This window comes from Trichechus manatus, unplaced genomic scaffold (assembly GCF_000243295.1).
Source record: "Trichechus manatus latirostris isolate Lorelei unplaced genomic scaffold, TriManLat1.0 scaffold00161, whole genome shotgun sequence".
In the NCBI taxonomy this organism is placed as follows: domain Eukaryota; kingdom Metazoa; phylum Chordata; class Mammalia; order Sirenia; family Trichechidae; genus Trichechus; species Trichechus manatus.
Window position 1 is genome coordinate 4,916,918 of NW_004444097.1, and position 25,006 is coordinate 4,941,923.

The 25,006-nt window shown below is 36.7% G+C and overlaps 2 protein-coding genes across 2 annotated transcripts in view; one reads left to right on the top strand and one right to left on the bottom strand.

Moving 5' to 3' along the window:
• The window catches only part of FAM227B (family with sequence similarity 227 member B), a 270,859-nt gene that overhangs the window by 75,044 nt on the left and 170,809 nt on the right, over positions 1-25,006 (bottom strand). The gene's annotated exons all lie outside the window — the stretch shown is intronic.
• Positions 11,187-25,006, top strand: part of FGF7 (fibroblast growth factor 7) — a 68,146-nt gene continuing 54,326 nt past the window's right edge. Inside the window, exons 1-2 of the mRNA XM_004386305.2 lie at positions 11,187-11,367; positions 11,937-12,492. Of these exons, the coding sequence (XP_004386362.1) occupies positions 12,207-12,492 (286 nt within the window). The 5' untranslated portion in view covers positions 11,187-11,367; positions 11,937-12,206. The remainder of the gene's footprint in view (positions 11,368-11,936; positions 12,493-25,006) is intronic.

A 25,006-nucleotide genomic window follows, 5' to 3' on the forward strand; every position in this document is an offset into this window, starting at 1 on the left:
AAGAGGTCTTTTGCAGCAGATTTGATCAATGCAGTATGTCGTTTGATTTCTTGACTGCTGCTTCCATGGGTGTTGATTGTGGATCCAAGTAAAATGAAATCCTTGACAATTTCAATACTTTCTCCATTTATCATGATGTTGATTATTGGTACAGTTCTGAGGATTTTTGTTTTCTTTATGTTGAGGTGTAATTCATACTGAAGGCTGTAGTCTTTGATCTTCATCAGTAAATGCTTCAAGTTGTCTTCACTTTCAGCAAGCAAGGTTGTGTCATCTGCATGTCGCAAGTTGTTAATGAGTCTTCCTTCAATCCTGATGCCGCATTCTTCTCCATATAGTCCAGCTTCTCGGATTATTTGTGGAACATTGTCTGATATAGTGCCAGCAGATGAGCCCCTCAAGTAGGAAGGCACTGAAAATATGACTGGGGAAGAGCTGCCTCCTCAAAGTAGAGTTGACCTTAATGACATGGGTGGAGTAAAGCTTTTGGGACCTTCATGTAGCATGACTCAAAATGAGAAGAAAGAGAGGAGAAAGAGCTGGGAACATCCATTAATGTCTGGAACATCCATTAATATGTGGAATGTACGAAGTATCAATGTAGGAAAATTGGAAGTCGTCAACAATGAAATGGAACATGTAAAGATCGATATCCTAGGTGTTAGTGAGCTGAAATGGACTGGTATTGGCAATTTTGAATTAGATAATCAAAAAGTTGATAGTAGCTGCTAATTAATCAAGAAACCAAACAAGCATTTTGGCAGTCTTCAGTGCTGGGGAGACAAAAATTGGAATTTGCGGTCTGCCAAGGAGAAGTGGCTCTGGAAAAGAACAGAAGCTCTCAGTGAATCCCACAGAGGGCTCTGCCCCAAGGGCAAGCCAGAATAAGAAAAATACAGACAATACAATTAATAAAGGAGCAAAAGACTTGAATAAACCCCTCACAAAACAGGATATCTGAATGGCCAGTAAAATTATGAAAATATGTTCAATTTCATTAGTCATCAGAAAAATGCAAATTAAAAGCACAGTGAAATACCACTACATACCTGTCAGAATGGCTAAAATTAAAACAAACAAAAACAACACAAAAATCTAGACGTGCTGGTGGGAATGCAGAGCAACTGAAACTCCTACTTTGTTGGTGGGAGTGTAAACCGGTAAAAATATTTTGAAAGTATCTACTAATGCTGAGCTTGTGTACATTCCAACGCCCAGTGAGTCTACTCCTATGTCTATACCCAACAGAAAAGCATATGTATGTGTTCCAAAACATATACATAAGCGCAGCATTTTTTGTAACAGCCCCAAATTTGTAATAAGCTAAATGCCCATCAACCGCAGAATAAATTTTATCATAAAATTTTGTTATATTCATAGAATGAGTTATTATAAACCAGTGAAAATGATGAACATGGATGAATATCACAAAGATGATGTCAAGCAAAAGAAGACTCACATAAGTGAGTACATAATGTATAATTCTATTTTTTTAAGGTTCAATAAGAGAGAAAACTAATCTATGGTCATAGATATCAATATGACATCGATGTTAGCTTCCAGGGTGCTAGTAATGTTTCTTACTTTTCTGTATCAGAGTGGTGTTACATGGATATGCTCACTTTGTAATAATTCATTGGGCTGTATACTTACGACTTGTGTACTTTTTTGTATATATGCTATAATTCAACGAAATATTCACTTTAAAAATGGATGAGAAATACACATACTTACGAAGACCCTAGTACGTGGCAGGCACAATGCCAGGCACTAAGGATTTATTAATAAACAAAACTGACTTTGTTTCATTCCTCATGGAGCTTACTGCCTAGCTGGTTCTTGCATACTGTTATTAACGGATACATTATTATCCATTCTTGTAAACAACACAATAATACATATTGTAGGTCAAAGCATTTTGATGACTAAATTGATGTGGCCTAGCCATGAAATCCTGAACAAATGTTTAATGGAAAATTATCATGGCAACTTACTCATTTATTTATTTATGCAACCATTCATTCATTAATTTAAATATGTATTGAGCAACTATCATGGAGAGATCTGGTCCTTGACAAATAAGACAAGATTCTTGACCTCAGTAGTTTATAAATGAGAAGATAGAGAAAGCATATTTATCTAAACAATTAGAAGTAGAATATAATAAGCATAATGAGAGAGAGAGATAAACTACTCTAAAAGTTCAGAGAAAAAAGAGTAATTTCAGTTAAAGAGATAAGGAAAGAATAAACAGAGGCAATCGGGTTTGAATTAGGCCCTGAGTGATTGCTGGGATTTCAACAGAGACAGAAGGAATGTATTTCAGGCAGAGTGAAGAGCATAAGAAAAACATGGAATGCTCAAGGGAGATTTTGGAGTGGGCCCTCCAATTGTGGTAGATCAGAGTACAACAGAATAAAGTGTAGGAAGTAAAGGGAGCTAAAGCCAAAAAATATGTTGGAAACAGGGGTTTGCATATTAGAAATAGAAAGCTAGTATTTTATTCAGGAAAAATGGGGATGTTACTGAGGACTATTCAACAGAGACATAACATGATTACAACTGTGCTTCAGGAAGATTATCCTGATGACAATGTATAAAATGGATTGGAGGTTGGAGAGAGGAGATGCAAGGAGACGGGTTAGGAGTAGAGTTGAGACCAGAGATAACGATGACTTGAACTGGGATGTGAAGGTGATAATTGATAGGAAGAAATAGGTGTGGAGGAAGTTGTGGTGGTAGAATTGATAATTTTTGAAACTGATTAGAGGAAAAAGGAGGAAGCAATATGACTGAGCCAATATTAAATACCCTTGACAGAAAATATGGGTAATGTTTGAAAATAGTAGGAATGTTTAGCTTCAATACAAGCCTAAGGGGAATCACGAACCTCCTTCTTCTCATGCACGAGTTATTCTGTTAGCCACCAATTTTATATGAATTCATACTTCACTGGGTACCTGGCCTTTTGTAGATGTATCTTTATTCTAGGAGCCCTAATGGGGCAGTGGTTAAGTACTCAGGTGCTAACCCAAAGGTTGGCGGTTGAACTCATTCACCAGTTTGAACCTGCTAGCCACTCTGAGAGAAAGAGATGTGGCAGCCTGCTCCCATAAAGATTAAACCAAAAAAAAATCCAAGCCCAATGCCATGGAATTGATTCCGACCCACAGTGACCCTAGAGGACAGAGTAGAACTGCCCCATAGCGTTTCCAAGGAGCGGCTGGTGGATTTGAACTACTGATCTTTTGATTAGCAGCCTTATCACTTAACCACAGCAATACTTGATGGCAATGAGGTTTCTTTTCTTTTTTTTTTTAATCTTTACCCTAACGATGATGGGCTCCGTTTCTCCTGTCTTTACTGTCATAATTACCTTTATTTAGTTTCCTTCTCTCACTTTTGAAAAGATCTTTTGGTTGCTGAAAAGTCATGGTTTTAAAGCTAGTGAGCTAAAAATTAAACCAATTTTTACTCAAACGCACTGACATCCGTGAAATAGTTTTTTAAAGAAAATTCCCTTTTGTTTTACCCCTCACTTTGTTGCCTTACTATGGAGACAATGAATATGGAACCAAAGAATGACAATTTAAAACAAACAATGTAATAACTCTAATGGGATAGGATCTTTGTGTTTTTCATGATGTTCTCCCTGGGGGTGAAGCAGCATGCTTTCCATACCCACTATAACACTTTTCAACTTTTAGAGTGGTACTAGGCAGTCAAAACCAGGTACTATTTTATACTATGGAATCAAGAAGATTGATTTCTTAAAGTTAAGCATTAATTTAAGGGGAATAAAGGCAATCAAGAATGAAATACACAGTATGTTTTTATTATATAGAAATGTCCAAATGTGGAAAAAAAACAAAAAAACTAGTAACTCCACCTAGTGGTCTTCCTACCATTCTATACTTGCATGGTAATTCAGTAAATTAATAATATAGTTTGAAGAGTTTTAATTTTAGATTAGCATTTCAGACAACTTTTCATAAACATAAAATTAAGTGAAGCATAAATTTGTATAGACTCAGAGATACAAAGAGTCAAGTAATATTTGTAAACTGAGATATTTATACAGCTGAGTCATAGGCACACCACAATTTTGAGCATATGACTCAGAGTTCGGATCTTATATACAGATAGTTTTAAAATGTTAGGGCATTGTCTTAGTCATCTAGTGCTGCTCTAACAGAAATACCACAAGTGGACTGCTTTAACAAAGAGAAATTTATTCTCTCACAGTCTAGTAGGTAGGCTCCAAGTCCAAATTCAGGGTGTCAGCTCCAGGAGAAGGCTTTCTCTATCTGCTCTGGAGGAATGTCCTTGTTGTAAATCTTCCCCTGGACTAGGAGCTTCTCCGTGCAGGAACCCCAGGTCCAAAGGACGCGCTCTGCTCCTGGTACTGCTTTCTTGGTGGTATGAGGTTCCCAATTCTCTGCTTGCTTCCCTTTCCTTTTATCTCTTGTAAGATAAAAGGTGATGCAGGCCACACCCCAGGGAAACTCCCTTTACTTTGGATAAGGGTGTTACAATCCCACCCTAATCCTCTTTAACATAAAATTACAATCACAAAATGGAGGACAACCACACAATACTGGGAATCACGGCCCAGCCAAACTGATACACACATTTTTGGGGGACATAATTCAATCCATGGCAGGCATTATGCCAAAGGTTAGCATAGAGTTTACATAACTGAGGATTTATAGGTACCTTAGGTTTGCTCAATTATTCTTAGGATTTTACTCCAGAGTTTAAACTACTGTCTTTGACAAGGTCCATCAGTTCTGCGGTAGACACATCTGTACTCCAGGTTGCCATTATACTTAGAACAAACCCAAACACCTATTACCATGGCTTACAAAATTCTTTGTGATCTGGCCCCTGCCTACCGTTCCAGCTTCATTCATTTCTCACTATTTTCCGCCTTTCTCATGCCCTTCAGACACATTGGTCTTCTTTCAGTTCTTGGAACATGCGAAGGTCTTTCTGTTCAAGGAACTTAAATTTCACCTTTTCAGAATAGGGTTTTCCTACTTAAAATAGCTCTCTCTGCCCTTGTATTATCCCCTTCAACACTTTGTATCCTAATGTCCACCCTCACCCCACCCCTCCACTCCAGATTTACTTGTTTGTTTGTTCTCTCACTGGAATGTATACTCAATAAAGGTAGAGATCCCCTCCGGAATATTCACCATTGTATCTCCAAAAGGCTAGCACAACACAAGGCAGCTAATAGCCATTCAATAAATAGCTGTTAAATGGATGAATCAAGGAGGTATATGTGGTATTGGTTGTATGGCATGGACCAGAGTTGAGGCTAAATTTATGGAATGGGGGCTGACAGAAGAAGAAAAGATGATGATAATCCATAGTGTGTGGATGGCTGTGGGAAGGTAATGGAAATCAGTCTTGGGCCACATTCTTTGACAAGCATGAAATAACAAATAAGGTTTATATTTATAAATAATCTAATTTCAATTTTGAGAATCCTACCCTCCCAGGTTGGTGGAAAACGTGACCTCAGTTATTTTTGGGTTTCCCTTTTCTGCTTCAATGGTGATAGGCTTCCAGGGTTTTATGGAGATCACAGAGCACAACAGAATGAAGTGTAGGAAGTAAAGAGAGCTAAGGCCAAAAAATGTGTTGGGAACAAGAGTTTGCATATTAGAAAAAGAAAGCTAGTGTTTTATCCAGGAAAAATGGTAGGGGCCTCTGGTCATTGAGTCATTTGGAACTGATTAGAGGAATCTACTCACACAGTTCCTTCAGGTCTGAGCTCCCTCCTGCTTCCAGGTTTTTGAAACACGAGTAATTCTTTTGAGGGGTGCCTATGGGCCCATTTGTTTAGATGCACGAAGCTGTCATTCTCTGGAGTTTTGCTGCCTCTCTTGTGTGCTGTGGTTCTACCAGAAACCCAAGGACTTGGGTCCCCAAGTACTGGACTCACAGACTTCTCTCAGTGCTTCAACTGTCTAGTTGCCCCGGGCTGCTTCTCAAAGGCACTCTTAGGCTTCTCTTATTTTCAGGACACGTAGTACAACCCTTTTGAGTGGATTCAGGCTTTACCCAAGTCAGGAAGTGTGTATGACTTTTTTTCTTTTTCTTTCTGAAAGTGTGGCTATCATTTTGAAAATATGGAGAATGGAAAAATAGAATAAACACAATTTAATATTTCATAAACTTATTCTGCCAAAAGAAATTAAATAAGTTTGGACCAGAATAGAAGCAGGAAGTGCAAATCTGATCATGTACTCTTCTGCTTTAACAAACTATAATAGCTTCCTATTGCTCTTAGAGTGGAGATCAAACTCCTTCACATGGCCCACCGGGCTCTGCATGGCCCGGACCCTGCCTGTCTCTCCAGTCTCTTCATGAACCACAGTCCTTCTTATTCTCTCTCCTCGGGCCACACTTTCTGTCTTTCAGTATAGGGCCTTTGTACATGCACAAGTACCGGTTCATCTGGGTAACTCCCATTTAGCCCTCAAATTGCAACTGTACTGGCACTTGCACAGGGAAATCTTCTTACAGACACTCAGCACCATATGCTTTTTCTTTATAGTACTTGTCAACAATGGCCACCTTCTCTCATAGCAAGAGAAAGGTAAACCATGTTGTGTTGTTGTTGTTAGGGGCCGTCGAGTGGGCTGCAATTCACAGCAACTACGTATTTTCACCTGTCAGACTAGTAAATCCACACACATTAGACAAAACACTCTGTTGAGCAAACAGGCACCTCATGCACTGTGGTAGGGTATAAAACTGGAATAGCCTCTACTGAGGGTAAGTTGGAAATATCTATAAAAATAACATATACCATTGGATGCAGACATTTTACTTTTTGGAATTGATTGTACAGTTATAATTTGCACAGTATAAAATGACACATTATTTTATTCATTGCAGCATTTTTTTTTTTTTTGGTAATAGAAAGGACTGGGAAAAAATTAAATGCTCATTAATAGGGGCTGGTCAAATGCACTGTGATATATCCGTGCTCAATAGAATACCATGCAGCTATAAAATAAAAAAAGGGAGGAAGTTTCCTAAATACTGAGATGGAAAGATTTTCTACTTTTATTAAATGAAAAGAACAAGATACAAAACATTGTGTATGGTATGCTACCTTTTGTGTAAAAAGGGGAAAAATATATATACATATGCATTCAATTTGCCTTTATATGCATAAGGAAACTCAAGAAGGCTATACAAGAAACTAATAACAATGATTACCTATATCTTTGGGAAAAGATGCAAACTGGGAGGATGGGGAACAGGGTAGTAGATAATGAAAATACCTAATGATGTTTCCTTCTATTGCTTATATTCTACATAATTATGAATGAGGCACAGGTTTAAAATTAAACACTGAAAAGTAAAACTCATTAAGCAACAGTAATTTTTGATCGTTTACCTCTTCACAGACTAAAGGATATAACAGAGATTGCTTAACTCCAAACTAAGTAGTTAATTAATGCTTTAACACCTGTCTTTTTTTTTTTAATATTTATTGAAATAAATTCTGTGTATTCTTTTCATATTATTCTATCTCCAAGTCAAACTAGAACAAGTATTAGGCATTGGTTCTTTGTGAAAAATTCCAGGAGCTAACCTTTATTTTCAAAATACATAAACAAACAAAAAGTTACTTTTTAGGAATAGATGCAAGAATCTTTTGTTTCACAAATTTAAAGTTCAAGAGATGGAGTTTTTTTCCCATTGAAAATAGAGTTAACTCCAACAATCTAGAAACAACAGAAGAAGACAATTCTTCAAAGCATTTCTGTGCTTGTTGTTGTTAGCTGCCCTCAACTGATTCCGACTAATAGTGGCCCCATGTGCGTAGCCTATACCTATAACGTACATTAGAACAAGAGCAATAAACAGTTGTCAGTGTTATTACTGCTAAGAGCTTTTAAAAAAAAAAATTCAGAGGGTTATCCTCTCTAGAGATACCTAGAGTTACTCGTAGTCCCTGGAAAACCCCTCTTGAAGTGTAAGTATAACGAAGGCCTAAGTGAAGTCTAAGTGGGCTTCTCTGTTACAGCTGCGGTGCTTGTGAAAACGGTTGTGGCTCATCCTGAATTAATTATTCTCCACTAGGGAAACTGATAATCAACTAATATAACCCCCAGTATAGTTCCCTTGTTCAAATTAATCTATTCATTACTATTACCAGAATCATATTTATAAATAATAGAGTATAATGGCATATAATATAGTACAAAGTACATAGATCAAAATTTCATTCTTACTTTGTTTCCAATTTTACAGTTAACTCTATACATTAGATTTTAAGGAGACACTAAGCACTCTTTAAGGGCCTCTGGTGGCGCAGTTGTTAAGCACTTGGCTGCTAACTGAAGGATTGGTGGTTTGAACCCACCGGCTGCTCCAAGGGGAAAAAGATGTGGCAGTCTGCTTCCATAAAGATTTACAGGCTTGGAAACCCTATGGGGCAGTTCTACTCTGTCCTATAGGGTTGGTAGGAGTCGGAATCGACTGGACGGCAGTGGGTAAGCACTCTTTACTTCACTAACACACTCTCCACTTCTTTTAGTCTTAAGCATTTTAAATAGCAAATATTGAACTCTAATCTGTTGATTTCTTGGTTTAAAATCTTATGGGTTAAGTGTGGAACACATAGGTTTAGTACCTCTTGAATAACTTTACATTTAATGTTTTTTTTTTAATTGTACTTTAGATGAAGGTTTATAGAACAAATAGTTTCTCATTAAACAGTTAGTACACATATTGCTTTATGACAATGGTTAACAACCCCACGACATGTTAACACTGTCCCTTCTCGACTTTGGGTTCCCTATTACCAGCTTTCCTGTCCCCTCCTGCCTTCTAGTCCTTGTCCCTGGACTGTTGTGCCCCATTAGTCTCGTTTCATTTTATGGGGCTGTCTAATCTTTGGCTGAAGGGTGAACCTCGGGAGTGACTTCATTACTGAATCAGAAGGGTGTCCGGGGGCCATACTCTCGGGGTTTCTCCAGTCTCTGTCAGGCCGGTCAGTCTGGTCTTTTTTTGTGAGTTAGAATTTTGTTTTACATTTTTCTCCAGCCGTGTCTGGACCCTCTGTTGTGATCCCTGTCAGAGCAGTCAGTGGTGGTAGCTGGGCATCATCTAGTTGTACTGGACTCAGTCTGGTGGAGGCCGTGGTAGTTGTGGTCCATTAGTACTTTGGACTAATCTTTCCTTTGTATCTTGTTTTCTTCCTTCTCCCTTGCTTCCGAAGGGATGAGACCAGTGGAGTATCTTAGATGGTTGCTCACAGGCCTTTAATACCCCAGACACTACTCACCAAGGTAGAATGTAGAACATTTTCTTTATAAACTGTGTTATGCCAATTTAGCTAGATGTTCCCTGAGACCATGGTCCCCACAGCCCTCTGCCCAGCAATTCTGTCCCTCAGGGAGTTTGGATGTGTCTATGGGGCTTCCATGACCTTTCCTTATACAAGTTATGCTGGCTTCCTCAGTATTGTGTACTCTTACCTTTCACTGAAGTTACCACTTATCTACTGTTTAGTATTTCTTCCCCCCACCCCTCCCATCCCTCATAACCAACAAAGATTGTTTCTTTTTGTGTGTAAACATTTTCATGAGTTTTTAAAGTAGTGGTCTCATACAATATTTGTCCTTCTGTGATTGACTTATTTCATTCAGCATAATCTCTCTAGTTTCATCCATGTGAATAACTTTACATTTAGAAGGAATATCGAGTCCTAGAAGTTTTGACCATGCACATTATTTTTGCCTCCAAAACTAGTGGTGTATGATTCAGAACTCTTTCCTACCCCTCCTCTGTTTAGAGAAATGTATGATAGAATGTTTTGTAGCCATCTAGCTTTCAACAGATGTAATTATAGAAGGGCCAACTTCTTCTGCTCTAATAAAATCGGAACTTTCAGTGTTTGATGCCTAAAGAGTAACTGGATCCTTTAAACTATTCTGTACTCTTGACTCTGTTCCCCCAAAGCAGAGACAAAAAGGGAAATCACAAATCACATGAACTATAATCCAATGGAACGGATTTAATTTCCTTTTCCTATTTGGTCTACCTACACCACCTGGTGGTAAAGTAGTGCATTTCAAGTACAGAAAAAGGGTGTGTGTGTGTGTGCTGGGACACGTAACTAGGGAAAGAGAGTTTTAATATGTATGCCTAAATATTGCTTTAGATTAACAATGCAATTATTTGGCACCAAATATTTATTAAAACACATGCACAGGACTATATATAAGCTAAAACAGGAAGTAAAGGGGGGAGAATAACTCATGTTATTTACATTAGCTGTAGCTCTTACAATTCCATCCCTAAGTTAACATTTATTTGTTGTTCTGATGTTCTTAATGAGGTAAGAGTCAAACATTGGCATATAAAGTGAAACCAGTTTCTTTATTTTTTAATTTTTAAGAATAATAATTTTTAAAACTATGTGTCATCTTCCTTATACTAATATTTAGTATAATCACAAGTCACAGAATTTTAGAACTAAAAGGCAACAAACATAGAATTACTTAGACTAACACACTAATTTTTACAAATGTGGCAGCTGAGACCTCAGCAATTTCAAATGACTTGCCCAAGGCCATATGGGTAATTAGTGGCCCAGCTCAAATAAGAACTTTGGTCTTCTCATTTTTGGTCTAGAATTATAAGACATAGAAATTATACTCATATGCAGTGGTAACTTATCTCTATAGGAAGATGTATAGTGCTTTAAGACACTAAGATGTAAGTTAACACAAATTATTACTTTTATTCTAGCATAAAGGAGTAATAGCAGGAAAGCATACATGCATAAAGCTATGGAAAGAATTTTCTATTAAAAAACTTCTTTATATATATGTCAAAATGAATATTTTTCAAAGTATCTACAACTGCTATGTGGTAAAGATGGTTTAAAAAAATTCCTTTTCCCTCCTCCAACTACTTCAGAATCAGAGATCTGTTTCTATTAAGTAGGTACCCTCTTGTAGATTTAAGCATAAACCATGTTCATAGCTCCCTCTGATGACCACTGAATACTATACAAGCTTCCTTTTATTCTTGCTGTTGTATTCAACTAACAGCTCACTGGTTAAGTTTTAATTGCTTCCAATGAGGTCAGCAAAGGTATTTATCGAAAAGCTCTGAATAAAAGGCTCCACATACACACACACGAGCGTACATCCGCTCACACACACAGAGAAAATCCTCTTGCCTGTTGATTTATGGAAACAATTATGATTCTGCTGGAGACTTTCTCAGCTGAGAAATAGTTTGTAGCTACAGTAGAGAGGCTCAAGTTGCACAAGGCAGACAACAGGCATGGAATTCTTGTGTATCCAGCTGTTATCAACAGAACAAGTAAGTTACTGTTATTTGTCTTTAAAAATAATGCTGAATGTTTTCTAATAGTTTATATTTTTCTCTGGTTTTAGTACTGAGGGGATAAGTAAAGTTACCAGATTTTTGAGACATGTATCTATAGCATTATTCTATAGAATTTACATAAAGATAAGGTTGAAGCTTTCCAGAGCAACCCTGACATTTAATTTGAGAAATGTGAGAAGTTGAGGAGAAAATAATTGGTTAACAACAAACATAAAAGCACATAATAAAGAAATCTAGGGAAAGTATTCACACGTTGTTAGTAGTAACTTTAAAAACTAAATCAACAGCTCTGATTGCATGATTTTTCTTATAAAATAGCAATGGGAATGAACGGTAGAATCATATTCTGATTTGTCTATACTAATGCATAACTATTATAAATCTATGCATAGTGTTAAAGATGTGAGAGCTGTTTTAAATGTACCTTCAAAGTATACAGTGCATCATAGGTTATAGTAAGATTTATCCACTGAAGTTTTTAACACAATTTTTCATCTTCCTCTCTCCTTCTCTCCCCATTCTTAATGTCTCATTGCAAACAGAAGTCAAGTAGCAAACAGCGTCGCAGCAACTGAGCTTATTACAACCTATTTTTATACGGATATACCAACAGAGAGTTTTTTTAAGGAGGAATTCTGTTTTGATATCAGGAACTAAAAGGATAAGGCTAACAATTGGGAAAGAGCAACTACACTTTCTTAAATCAATCTACAGTTTACAGATAGGAAGAGGTCAATGACCTAGGAGCAACAATCAACTCAAGATTTATTTCTCATTATGTTATTCATGAACACCCAGAGCACTATACTATAATGCACAAATGGTTACTGACATGGATCCTGCCAACTTTGCTCTACAGATCATGCTTCCACATTATCTGTCTAGTGGGCACTATATCTTTAGCTTGCAATGACATGACTCCAGAGCAAATGGCTACAAATGTGAACTGTTCCAGCCCGGAGCGACATACAAGAAGTTATGATTACATGGAAGGAGGGGATATAAGAGTGAGAAGACTCTTCTGTCGAACACAGTGGTATCTGAGGATTGATAAACGAGGCAAAGTAAAGGGTACCCAAGAGATGAAGAACAATTACAGTAAGTAATGTCTTTAATTTAAACCACTGCTTATGAACCTTAACATCTGTGAAAGGATCAGTTTACAGGTGAGATGCTTTCTCATTTTCCTTTTTTGAAAAAAAAAAAAAAATCATCTTCTAATTTCTTTAAATTGGGAAAATTGAACTATGTCCCCAAAAATATTTGGGGCAAATATTACTAATGTTATAGTCAGAGTTGTAAACCAAGCCAATTTGAAAATATAAACTCCATGCCCTAAGCTCAAAATGCTCATAAGTTAAACAAAATGTAAATGATAATCTTCCAACTGAAATGTGATTTATTACTTTCTAGCAGAATTCATTTGGAGCTCTAATATAGTACTCAGTAAATGCTCACTAAAAATACCTATAACTAGTTTGAGGTATAGAGAATTTATTTTTTTATTGATCTGATTTCCTTTTAAAGAATACTTTCATGATGTAAAACACTTAATCTGTGTTCAAAAATGCATTTGGTGACTTGTGCACTTGTGTATAGTTATACAACAGAAGAGAATCTGTGGTATCCTCATTGGTTCATGTTATAATGAACTTGTATCACATTTAAAAATTATCTATGTAGGCCAGCAATAGATTTCTCCTAACATTTTCTTTATTTACATCTTCTATGCCACAAAAGTTCTGTGTTGTCTTGAGAGAAATATAAATGTAAGGAAAAAAAGTGAGTTGGAAGACATGTTAATTCCATGACTTTCCATGGAAAAGTTTTATAATTTACCAAGAATTATTCTTTTCATGTTGAAGTATCAAGACTGGATTTATCACTTAGCAGTTAAGATTAATAACCAATTACAATGGTACTAAATTTAATAGGGTAAAATACACCACTAACCTCAATATACACATTAAGGATTTAATATTCCTAAGTGAAAACAAATTTGTTTGCATTGCTAGCACCTGAATAATGTTATTGTTATGTCATTTCATGGTATTATGTGTGTTAAATTCAGTTGAAAAAGAACGTATGGAGATAATGGTGTAAGCACATGCTTAGCACAGTGCCAAGTTCACAGCAAATATTTACAACTTTCATTGCCTATTTAATGAATGGCTTTTGGGCTTCTAAGCTAATCAGCCAATAAATAGAAATTTGGGGAATTACATTTCTGATATGAAAATGAGAGGTTCTTTTTAACCATACTTGATGTAGAAGGTTAAGGCCACTTTCATGGATTGCAATCAATAACGGTTTTATTATTGTTACTCTTCTTAATAAAGATATGATGTTGGTCCTAGAAGACTGTTCTGATCATACTAAAGTTTAGCTAAAGAAACAACTATTTGCAGGGAAGTGTTGTGGATATCCACTCCTATGTGAGCAACAGAATTTGGCTTAAAATCAATTTATTTAAAAGTTACTGAGATCATGGATAATGGAACCTGGAGAGAGGACAGAGCCCTGGTGGTAGTTATGACACATGGGTCTGTGAATGACTTTGGGACAATTTCTTAGTTTTTCTAATCTTCAGTTTTTTCATCTGTAAAACGTGAGATATGTACAGATGATCTCCAAGATAACTTCCAGTTCTTATAGTCTATTCTATTCTAACCCACAGAATATATAACATAAATGTGAAGAAACCTAAGTAAAAAAAACAAAAACAAAAAACAAACCTGCTTCCATGGAGTCGATTCTGACTCACAGCAACCGTACAGGACAGAGTAGAACTGCCCCATATGGTTTCCAGGGAGTGCCTGGTGGATGTGAACTGCCGACATTTTGGTTAGCAGCCCTAACTCTTAACCACTACACCATCAGGGTTCCTGAAACCTAAGTACCTGTTACATAATCATCACAAATCTTGAATGAAGTGAAAATGAATATTGCCTCAGTGATAAAATGAACTGTCAGAACTAATTACAAATAATAGCAATAAGGTTGTAATCAAACCTAAACACTGCAGAATTCTTCCACATGCTGACTACTTTTGAATACTTTTATCAAATAATGAAAAAGTGAAAATTCTGATGTGAAATCCAGTGAAACTAAATAATATGAATAATTAATTTGGATAAAAAACACATACAATTGGACTACAGTCACATATGTAAATTTTATTTTGTTTGGGTTACAATTTCTTAAAACCATGAAACTCAGGTATTTATACACATACACAAAATGGTAAAGTTATTTTATAGTCTGGAACACAATTTAGTGCTAGACTTGAGTAATCATAAGGCCAATTTGGTGCATGATTTCTCCTCTAACATTAATTCTAAAGTTAAAAAGAAAAATCCTATATTATTATAAGTTAGAACCTCAGAATACAAATGTACTAAAAGTACATGATATACTTTATGCAAATCGTTTTCACTTCTATAAGCTTCTTCATCTGCTGTATATGCTATGAGTCGGAATCGACTCAACAGCAATGGGTTTGGTTTGGTTTTTTTGGTCTTGATGTGGTAAACTCTTCTGGAAAGGGAAGCTCGTGTTAGGATCCAGTAAGTAAACCCTAGAATTGTGGTCAAGCTGTGATGGTATCCTATTGAAGAAGGGGCCAATCAGGCTTCTCCCTAGTTAATAGAGGTTAAGTGCCTTTTGTCAATAGGAAATTCTAAGGTACAAAAGGAAATACTCCCATAAAGACTATGTGGAGAATAACTTATTAGGATAGAATTCCTATTATTATTTCCTATTATTTAAGGGCATCTTTACTAATTTTTAAGAATGAACACCCCATACATAAAAAGTACAGATTGACACATGTGAATTTGAAACCTTTTATCCTCTGAATAGCAAAGGTATAGGCTGTTTCTATCCAAGCTACTCCATTAGGAAAGCCAGGTACAAAGAAAGTGCTCAGCAGAATTTGTTTTTAAGAAAACAAAGATGAGAAAGTTGAAAATACAAAATTGGAAGTTTTTTTTTACATTCCTCAACTGTTAACTGAATGAATGAACGAGTGAACAAATGAACAGAAATGCTTCCTTCTGATTTTCATTAAAATGAGAGTAAAATGTAATTGGGTTGTCTACTAGATTGAAACAGCAGTTTAGCAAAGTGGTAACTGTCAGAATTAAACTCTGAATTTCCTGTTCAGTGTTCTGATACCTTCAATTTGTTAACAAATTGTGAAACACACTTCTTTGGAGAACTTTAAAGGTGGTATAGATTTTAATGTCTTGGATGATAAAATTTTGCATAAAAAGTTAGATGTCAACTGTATGAAACATAAGAATTGTTCTCTCAGTTACCATAAAGAAGTCCCTAGTCCATTCTTATACCTTTGATTTGAATGAAAGGGAAAGTGAACTGAGGATGGTAATGGGTCTTGGAGAATTGCTTACCTCTCCAGCAGAAACACTGTCCCACCTAGGGATGTGGTTCATAAGACGTTGGTAAGATATGGATCGGAGCTAGTAGGACAGATGAAATATTGGCGTGTATTAATTCTACTTCCTGAAGGTGTTGAGCTGGGGTAGGTGGAAGGAGGGTCCGGAGGAAGAGGAGGGCGGTAAATGTGATAGCTCGTGTCTCATTCTTTAGGGAACTTAAAAATTACTTAAGCTTTGCTGGGTTGTGAGGATCTCACTTCAGCCTTGCCTTAATTATAGTGCTCTCTTGTGAAATATTTTACATTAGAATTCAGCAAACAGAACAGATAAATTGTGGAAAGAGTGCACCAAGGAACCCAAAGGAAATAACATTTATTAATAGACATATAAGCAGACCTAACTATGTAAATGTGGGAATTCATGAGAGGCCAGGAGAAATGTGGATCGCATTTCTAATTCATGAGGGGAGAGAACTGGTCCTAGGGATTTGACCTTCTCTTACCCAGGAGGCAGAAAGACTCTTCTCTCAGCTTATTCTCTCTGGTGGTTCTATATTTAGCCTTACAGTAAGTTTCTAAGCAATAAAACCAGAACCTAACATAAAATAATAATAAGGGTAATAAAAGCATAAAGCCCTCATTCTAAAAAACTGCATTCAAAATGAAATAAATGTTCATATTCTTTGTAGAAGGAGAGCATTACTGTCATCATAAAGGGACTGGCAATGAATGGGCAATACTGCTGCTTCTGTTGTCACAGCTCTTCCCTAGGGGATGAGGCCAGAGGGTGAGTTTGGATAGCTGTTAGACCAGGCATCCCACCAGCAGACAGAGGCAATCACTCCACACCTGATAGAAATAACACTGTGGTTAAGCTGGGAATTGAGGTGCCGAGTGAGAGGCCACAGCAGTGGACTGGGCGACCAGCAACTGCTTCAGAGACAGACGTGGAACAGAAAATCTAATCCCTCAGGATGATTTTCTTGCTTTCAGCATCCAATTTCTAAAAAGTTTTGCTCTTCCCAACAATGGTCAATATCACCTATTCCTTTTACAAAGAAGAAATCCTTAATTGTCATAAACCACTGATCCAAGAGAAAGCATGCCTCACTCCATTATAATTTGAGCATTTTAAGTTCCATAGCAAGAAAAGGGTTAGCAACTCTGAAACCTGGCCAATGATTTGGCAATATTCTCTTTTGGATTGTTAGGCTGTGACAGGATATGGCTTAACAATTAGTAAAAAGCAAATAAACAGTGTTGCTGGATTTGACTTTGGCCACAAAACCTTCAGAGACTTAATTGTCAACAATTCTTTGGATAGACTTCTACTCAACAATAATCTCTGCTAGTAGCTAGTAAATATACATATCATCTCTGAATATGGAGACGGTAAACTAGCTTATGTTCAGCTGGTTTTTAGCAAGTTATCTAAAAGGATGAGAATTCACATTATCAAAATCAAAAATAACAAAACAAGGACAACCCTTACCTTTAAAAAAACAGATAACTCTACGGAGTTGAACCAAAATACTAGAAATATTGACAAGATGGAATCCCATATAACTAGTGACCTAAAATGAATAGTCAAGTCTTAATGTTATGGAGCATGAAAAAATGCTTGTGAAGTAGATTTGAACATATTAGCTATTCTTTGAAAACCCTAATATTATGGATTATTTTTCATTCTATAGTCTTCTTCTGCATTTTTGGCTAATGTGCCTGGCACCTATTAAGTAATTAATAATTTCATTGCTTGCTGCAGGTGTACAGAAGCATTTCTCTTGTAAATCCTGTTTGAATTGATCAGTACTTCCATTTCTTTACCCATCCAGAATACTTAGTTCAAGTTTGAACCTAAGTATGTGTAATTCTGCTGACTCTCCTCCTGTTAGCATTTGCTCATTGTTCAATGGCTCAAGGTTCTTCTGAATCTTGACTCTATCCTCCAAACTAGCCTCCAAAGAGTCAACCTTTATTATTGACTACAAAACACAGTTCTGAAGTGGCGCATGTGCTATTTGCTAGAGATGGGTACAGATTACATAACATTTTACTGTCCAAAGCTGGTGAAAAGCATTGAGAAACCTTCTGGTTTAAGATTGCTTCCAGTCAGTTGTAAGGGTGCAGGTAGAAAGGCAGAAATTAGACACAATCTCTCAATAAACTATTTGTTTTGTTTTCCTTCTGTATTTAAAAATGAGGCTGGGGGAAAGATGCAGAGATTTCCAATGCATCTGACTGCATATTGTCCCTTGTAACTCAGCTGTAGGACATACTTTTCACCTTATAGTTTTAGAGCATGCAGAGACCCAAGTGAACTGAAGAGAGCACAAAAAGCCAGCTTTTAGATACATGGAAAGGGTTGACTTTTCTAGATTTTTCTATTTCTCAACCTTGGTTAAATACTTAAATCATCTGGGGAATTTAAAAAAAATACTGATGCCAGGTCCCATCTACAGAGATTCTCATTAAATTGATCTGGGGTGCTGCCTGGGCATGAGAAATTTTAAAACTCCCCAGATAATTCTGACATGCTGTTAAGGCCAAGAACCAATGATCTCGGACCACACTGGACTTACTGGGGAAACTGCATCTCAGTAAAATCAAAATCCATGAAGGTATCAGTATTTATTAAAGCTCTCCAGTGATTCTAAGGTGCAGCTAAGGTTAAAAACCATGGTTTAAGGGGACTAGGAGTTCCAATTCAGCTGGACCCTCTCAGGTATCTTAGGATTGTTTTAGAACCCTTAGAGGGCTCCAGAGTTAACTTGCACACCAGAGGATTTTGAAATAGACTTGATCAAGAATGAATCTCTAAATTATGCATTGAAGGAGTTCTTCTGGGCCCATTTGATCCCCCTGACGAACCTCAGTGACACCAACATTTGGTGAACTGGCCAAGAAATGCATGTGATGACAGCTCTGTAGCTACTTTGTAGGAAGGTTGCTTTGGTGAATGAGTTCACTGCAGGGAAAAACAGGTCATGTGCCACAGTCTCAAAATTACAGTCAGGCCTGAATTTCTCCTGACACTTTCAAGTGGTGCTGCAGCAGGGGACCTGGAGCACAGTTACCAATGCCAGCTTACTCTGAATTTACATGGGCCACTGTGACTAAGAACCCAGATACCCTAAGATTAGTGTCACACCTCCCATGGCCACCCCATGAAGTTCAAAGGCAGTGATTTATGGAGACAATCTTCAGTTTACAAAACCCAGAGAGGAGGGAACCACAAGTCTAGAGAATCTATTCAGATTCATAAAAAGGTTATGAAGCTAGAGGTTTGTTCTCTTTGCACATTTGTAATGATACACAATATTAAGACAAAAATAAATTTTCTTTACTTTTAAGGATCTTAACTTTCTTCCTCTGTATCAAATAATTTTTGGTAGCACAGTAACTTCCCTTAACACTACTACTGGAATATAATACTTTTCTATATTCTAATTTCACATATGACACAGAGAAGAAACAGCAGGAATTATGTATACTTAAGTAATTTGGAGAGAAAAATATCTTGTTAAATAAAATTGGCTTCCAGATGAATTTCTCCCTTATCTAAACCATATCCAATCTTTCTCCACACGAAACAGGTTGGAAAATGAAAATCGTCTGCCTTTCGGATGGTTTGAAAAGCCATGTTAAAGAGCCACTGAACATTTAACTGTTTCCAGACCAAGATTCTTATCTGCATTTGAGATTATATCTAAACCTGACTTAGGGAGAGAAGCTATACCAAACTCATTCATGACCGAAATGCCATTAGAGTTATTTACCTAGATGTGTGAATGGGTTTGTGTAATAATACATAAAGACAAAAGGGTTAGGGTGGGAAAAGAGAGAGGAGAATTATCAACATCCATGTCCAGGTAAAACCTTGCCTTTAAGGCAGACAACATTGTTCTCGGAGGGGAAAATTTTGATGTATATTGGGGAGGATTGGCTGTAGACATTCCCCAGTTGCTTCAGTCAACTTCCCTGCAGGAGAATGTAATCACCTCTACTGGAGTAGGCATGAGTACCTGACAGAGCCATTAGCTACTGTCCTTCTAAGAATAAACAGGAAAAAAATAGCTTTGTCTGCGAGTAGAAGGAAAAAAAGAGGAAGAGAGGAAAAGGAAAAAAAGGCTTTATATAAAAATGAATGAATTTTGCACTATAAGTTTAGGGAGGATTTAGATATAAAGGATTCTCATAAAGTACAGCTCAACTAACCTTCTTGATGCACTTAAGGACTATGGGTAATGGAATGCAATGGATTGACAAGATAGCAGAAGGAGGATTTCCAAAAACAAAATACATGAAACCACTAAGATGCCAAAGATTGAATTTAATTAAAAATTAGAGTAATAAGTCACAGAGGAGGTAAAGTGGTAATAGGTGTTCTTCAAACAGGAGGTTTGAATCTATCAGTAAATTTTGTGCCTAAATCTGTAATAATCTTTGCTTATTTATGAAACCTAGTTTATTTTTACGATTAGTGTAAGATAAATGGGGCATATTTCACATCTTTAAATGTCATGTTTATTATGTTCTGTTAAAGGCTCTTGGAATACACTCCATTTTACTGCCTATTTGAACTTTAGATGTAATTGTCGATAATGTTGAGAAAATGATTTGAGAACAAATTCATAATTAATTCATCATGCAGACTTTTCTTGAGGCACTATTTTCCAAACTGTCTTTCTTAGAACTCTACTGTCGCTTGAGGTATTAATGGTTTCCTGCAGCATGGTTTCTGTGGCTAACAGATTGAGAAATATTAGGTTAAATAAAGTTGAACACGTTTTTGTAGCAGGATTTCTCTGAGAGTGTTTTACACAATGTAAATTTAGATTCTAGTAGAAGACTATAGATATGGTTTCCCAGACAACAGAACACCCTCCCTCTTTTGGTAGCAGGTTTGAATTTCATTAGTGTCTTAGTTATCTAGTGCTGCTTTAACAGAAATACCACAAGTGGATGGCTTTAACAAAGAGAAATTTATTTCTTCACAGTAAGGTAGGTTGAAAGTCCAAATTTAGGTGTCAGCTCCAGGGGAAGGCTTTTTCTCTCTGTCGGCCTTCTCATCAGTGTTCCTCTGGACTAGGAGCTTCTCGGCGCAGGGACCCTGGTCCAAAGGACGCGCTCTGCTCCTGGCACTGCTTTCTTGATGGTATGAGGTCCCCAACTCTCTGCTTGCTTCCCTTTCGTCTTATCTCTTGAGAGATAAAAGGTGGTGCAGGCCACACCCCAGGGAAACTCCCTTTACTTTGGATGTGACCTGGGTAAAGGTGGTGATACAATCCCACCCTAATCCTCTTTAACATAAAATTACAATCACAAAATGGAGGCCAACCACACAATTCTGGGAATCATGGCCCAGCCAAATTAATACACACATTTTTTTGGGGGTCATAATTCAAACCATGACAATTAGATTGCAGTTTGGGCTCTATCTTTGGTGGAGTCAAGAATAAAAGCAAGTCGCTACTCAGTTGTTTGGTTCAAATAAAAAGGCTATAAAAATTCAGTAGTTTAAGAATGTAGTAGTTTAAGAATGACCTTGGACCAAGCACTGTGTCAAAGTCAGGACTGACTTTGGAGCACTCACATAAGAAGGCCGCATCTGATTTTGGACTATTAGGATAATGCTTTGGGCAAGGATGATGAGTTAAACTCCAGAGCTTTGCAGTAGAATTTAAGCCTGGTTTGGAGCTGTTTCTGAGTTCTGAACAGCTTTAGAGGAGCATTCTCCTAATTTGAAATGATGCGCAACAGCTATTATTTGGGCAACCTATAAACTGACTAAAAACTTTTCCTATACACTAACCTAAATATGTTTTAGGATTCACATATGATTGAAAAATTCTTATGTACCTATAAAAATAAACTTTGTTTTACTTTTCGAGAGTAGTTTCAGCAAAATTTGTAGTTATTCCAATTATATCAATAAAGAACAAGTTTCATTTACTGTCAAAAACTATTTTGAATTTTGAAATTTAGCATAAGCTGAAGGGAGGGCTGCAAATTTAATGAATTAACGTCAATATTCTTTGAAAATGTCACTTAATTGAGAGTTTACATAGAGACAGAGCCAATAATGGTCTTATTCTCTTCTGTGTCCCACTTGTCTTTCTCTTCATACACAGCACATCTGCCTTGTCTTATGGTTCTTTCTGTTTGCATTTGGCCAGTCCCACTAGAATGTCAGCTCTGGAAGGTAAGCATGTGTCTTACTCTTCTTTATATCTCCCAGTGGGAGAGGAAGCAGCACCTGGCCTAATGTAAAAGAAGTGGAAGAAGGGAGAAGAAACGGAAATCACTCAATATATTTCTTCCTTAAGTTGTTACAAACCTAAAATTAGTTATAGAAAAACCTATACATTACCACGTTATTGTGAGAATTTAATGTGGACGAGAATTAAAAGGCTTGCTGAAGTAAAAGAGAAGTATACCTCACTGCCCTCTTATTCTCTATCATTAAAAAAAAATGCATTGGCCTTCAGAACCAACTTGACTTATTGTCTTTCTAGGTAATTTCAAGGGATTGGCAGAAAAATTGTTTTACTGCAGAAGCCAACTATGTAAGCAGGCACAAGTACCACAGATGACATTGGAAGGGAGATTGGCAGGGCATAGTGAAGACTAATCCTGGAAGAACTGTGGCCTTCTTCAACACCTGTTTTTCTTCTCATCTGACTAATCCCTGCATATCAAAAACTAATAATTCATAGTTGATATATGATGAAGGAACATCTGCATTAAAAGGAGACACAGAGAGGAAAAATCTTTAAGAATTAAATGAGCTCTACTCACAGAAAACAGGCAGGGGGTTGATGTTTTGGGGCAGGGGCTTGTCTAATAGCAAGACTGACCCTGGACTTGGTGATCAATGTTGAAGGGAGGAGAGGGCATGTGTGTAGGGAGAGAGCAAGCTCGGGAGAAGTGGAAAGTTGGTAAATCTACTCTCTTAATTTGTTTTAGAACCAGTAGCATGATCTTAAGGAGATTCTTTTGCTGTCTTTAACTGTACTTCTGACCACAGGCCTAGTTGGTCTGGTTCACATTGAGACAGCTCTCATGGGGAGGTCACCTGTAGGCAGAGGCCTTTTTCCTCTTTCGTTCGCTGTCAAAAACATCATACAAAACTGTGAAAGACCGGTGACCTCTTTTTTAATTCTTTCATTCATTCAACAAATTGCCATTGATACCTTCTATATGCCAGCCTGAGGATACAGTAGTGAACATGTCCACAGTCTAATTTAGAGTGGGGAGAGAGGGCAGTCTAGGGGGGAAGAGGGTGCAGTTTAGAATGCAGAGGCTATTGCCTAACTGGACTTGAGAAGGGGGGCATGCAGTCTTTTCTAGGAGGAAGTGACATCTAAGCTGAGACCTGGACGATGAGCAGGATGAATGAGAGAGGGCAAATGTAGTCCCCTCAAAGCAAATGTTCTATGTAGATGCTTGGTAGTAAGAGAGTTTTGCAAGATTAGGAAATGAAAACATCTTGCCAGGTATCAATGTTAAGCTCATCTAGGTAAGCCATTTTCTTTCTATTAAAAATATGAGAGAAAATATTTGCCCATTATAAATTTTGAGACTTTGTTATGTTTACTAAAAATGGCTATTTCCTTTAAAAAACATAATTCAAGTTCTTATAACCGGAATAAAATAGTTTTTTTTTTAAATACTTTGCATATTTTCCTCTTTTTAAGTGGAAATCTTTTCAATCTTTGATCACAACTGTAACCTGCTTTAGTTTGCCGTCAAGTCGATTACAACTCACAGCCATCCTATAGGACAGAGTAGAACTGCCTCATAGGGTTTCCAAGGTTGTAGTCTTTGCGGAAGGAGACTACCACATCTTTCTTCTGAAGAGCAGCTGGTGGGTTCCAACCGTTGACCTTTTGGTTAGCAGCCAAGTGCTTAACCACTGTACCACCAGGGCTCCTTTGCTTTGGTTAGCTGTTTGCAAATAATCACTGTAAATGCTGCTTCATTGTTATGGAGGATTTTTTTCCATAACAGTTTCTAAAAAGTGAGAGAAATAATGGTTTTGAGGCATATGTTTAACCTTTAAGGACAAAATTATGGAGGTTATCTGCCACATTGTTTAAGACTACCGTTAGAACTGGATCACCTGTTTCAGCTATGTAACCAGCACACTCAGCAGTCAAGCAGCTGTCCATACTTTTACTCCTGAGTAATGTAGTGGCAAGGTGTTTTCCCACTTAGGTGAATCTAGTTTACCTGGGTGTCTCTGTTTCTGGGAAATATAAAACAGTGTTGGTTGTGTAACAGACACATGAAGATGCTGTGGACTTTGAAAAAATCCTGGCCAAATTTGGTCTTCCAATTTTCTTTTCACTGGCTTGAATTTGATCTGATATTGAATAATAATTCTTCCTCAAAGAAGTTGTCCATAAATGTATATCATGGTTGTTAAGTTGTACTTGGACCTAAAATTTATGATATTTTAAAATGCTATTTAATAGTTTATCAGGCTGTCACATCTACATTGCTATTAAAATGATCACACTGTGTAGAAATAAATTTTGTTACTGTTATAAATCTTTTAATAGTCTATAAAAATTGTACAGTATACAACTAGGAATATTTTTATCGAGTGACTAAATGTAAGTAGATAACTAAAATGATAATTCTTTAAAAATATATATTCTAATATTAAAAATTGTTCAGAATACTTCATTTTATTCTAGTTAATTCTCAGAACACCTCTTTGCTATAAGTTAGCAATCATACTATTAGTCTATTTCATGAAGCAAAACACCTCAAGAGACTGGCGAGCTTGATAAATTTTCTGGTATATAAGTAATAGTTTTAAAATTATACATAGGCATGTTTTTGCCTATGTTGTTTATTTCAATTAAGAAAGATTGGTGTTCCAATTAACTGACAATTCTAACGATCAAACAGAAAACCGCTGCATGCAGTGATTGATTATTTTATGAAAATGTTTAACTTGAAAAGGGTAGATATCCAAATAGTATGTATGATGAATTCACTGTGGCATCACATCATTAGATATTGAAGAGCAAGGAGTTCGTATAAAGAGTACTCTTTAAAACTTTCAGTGTTTACTAACAGTCAATACAAACTACTAAGAGACTTTGAAGGGGAATAAGAAAGGAATTTATTTTTATTTTTTCCCATACAAAAATTTATACATACATTGTTATGTGAACCTAATTGCTCTCCCCATACTGT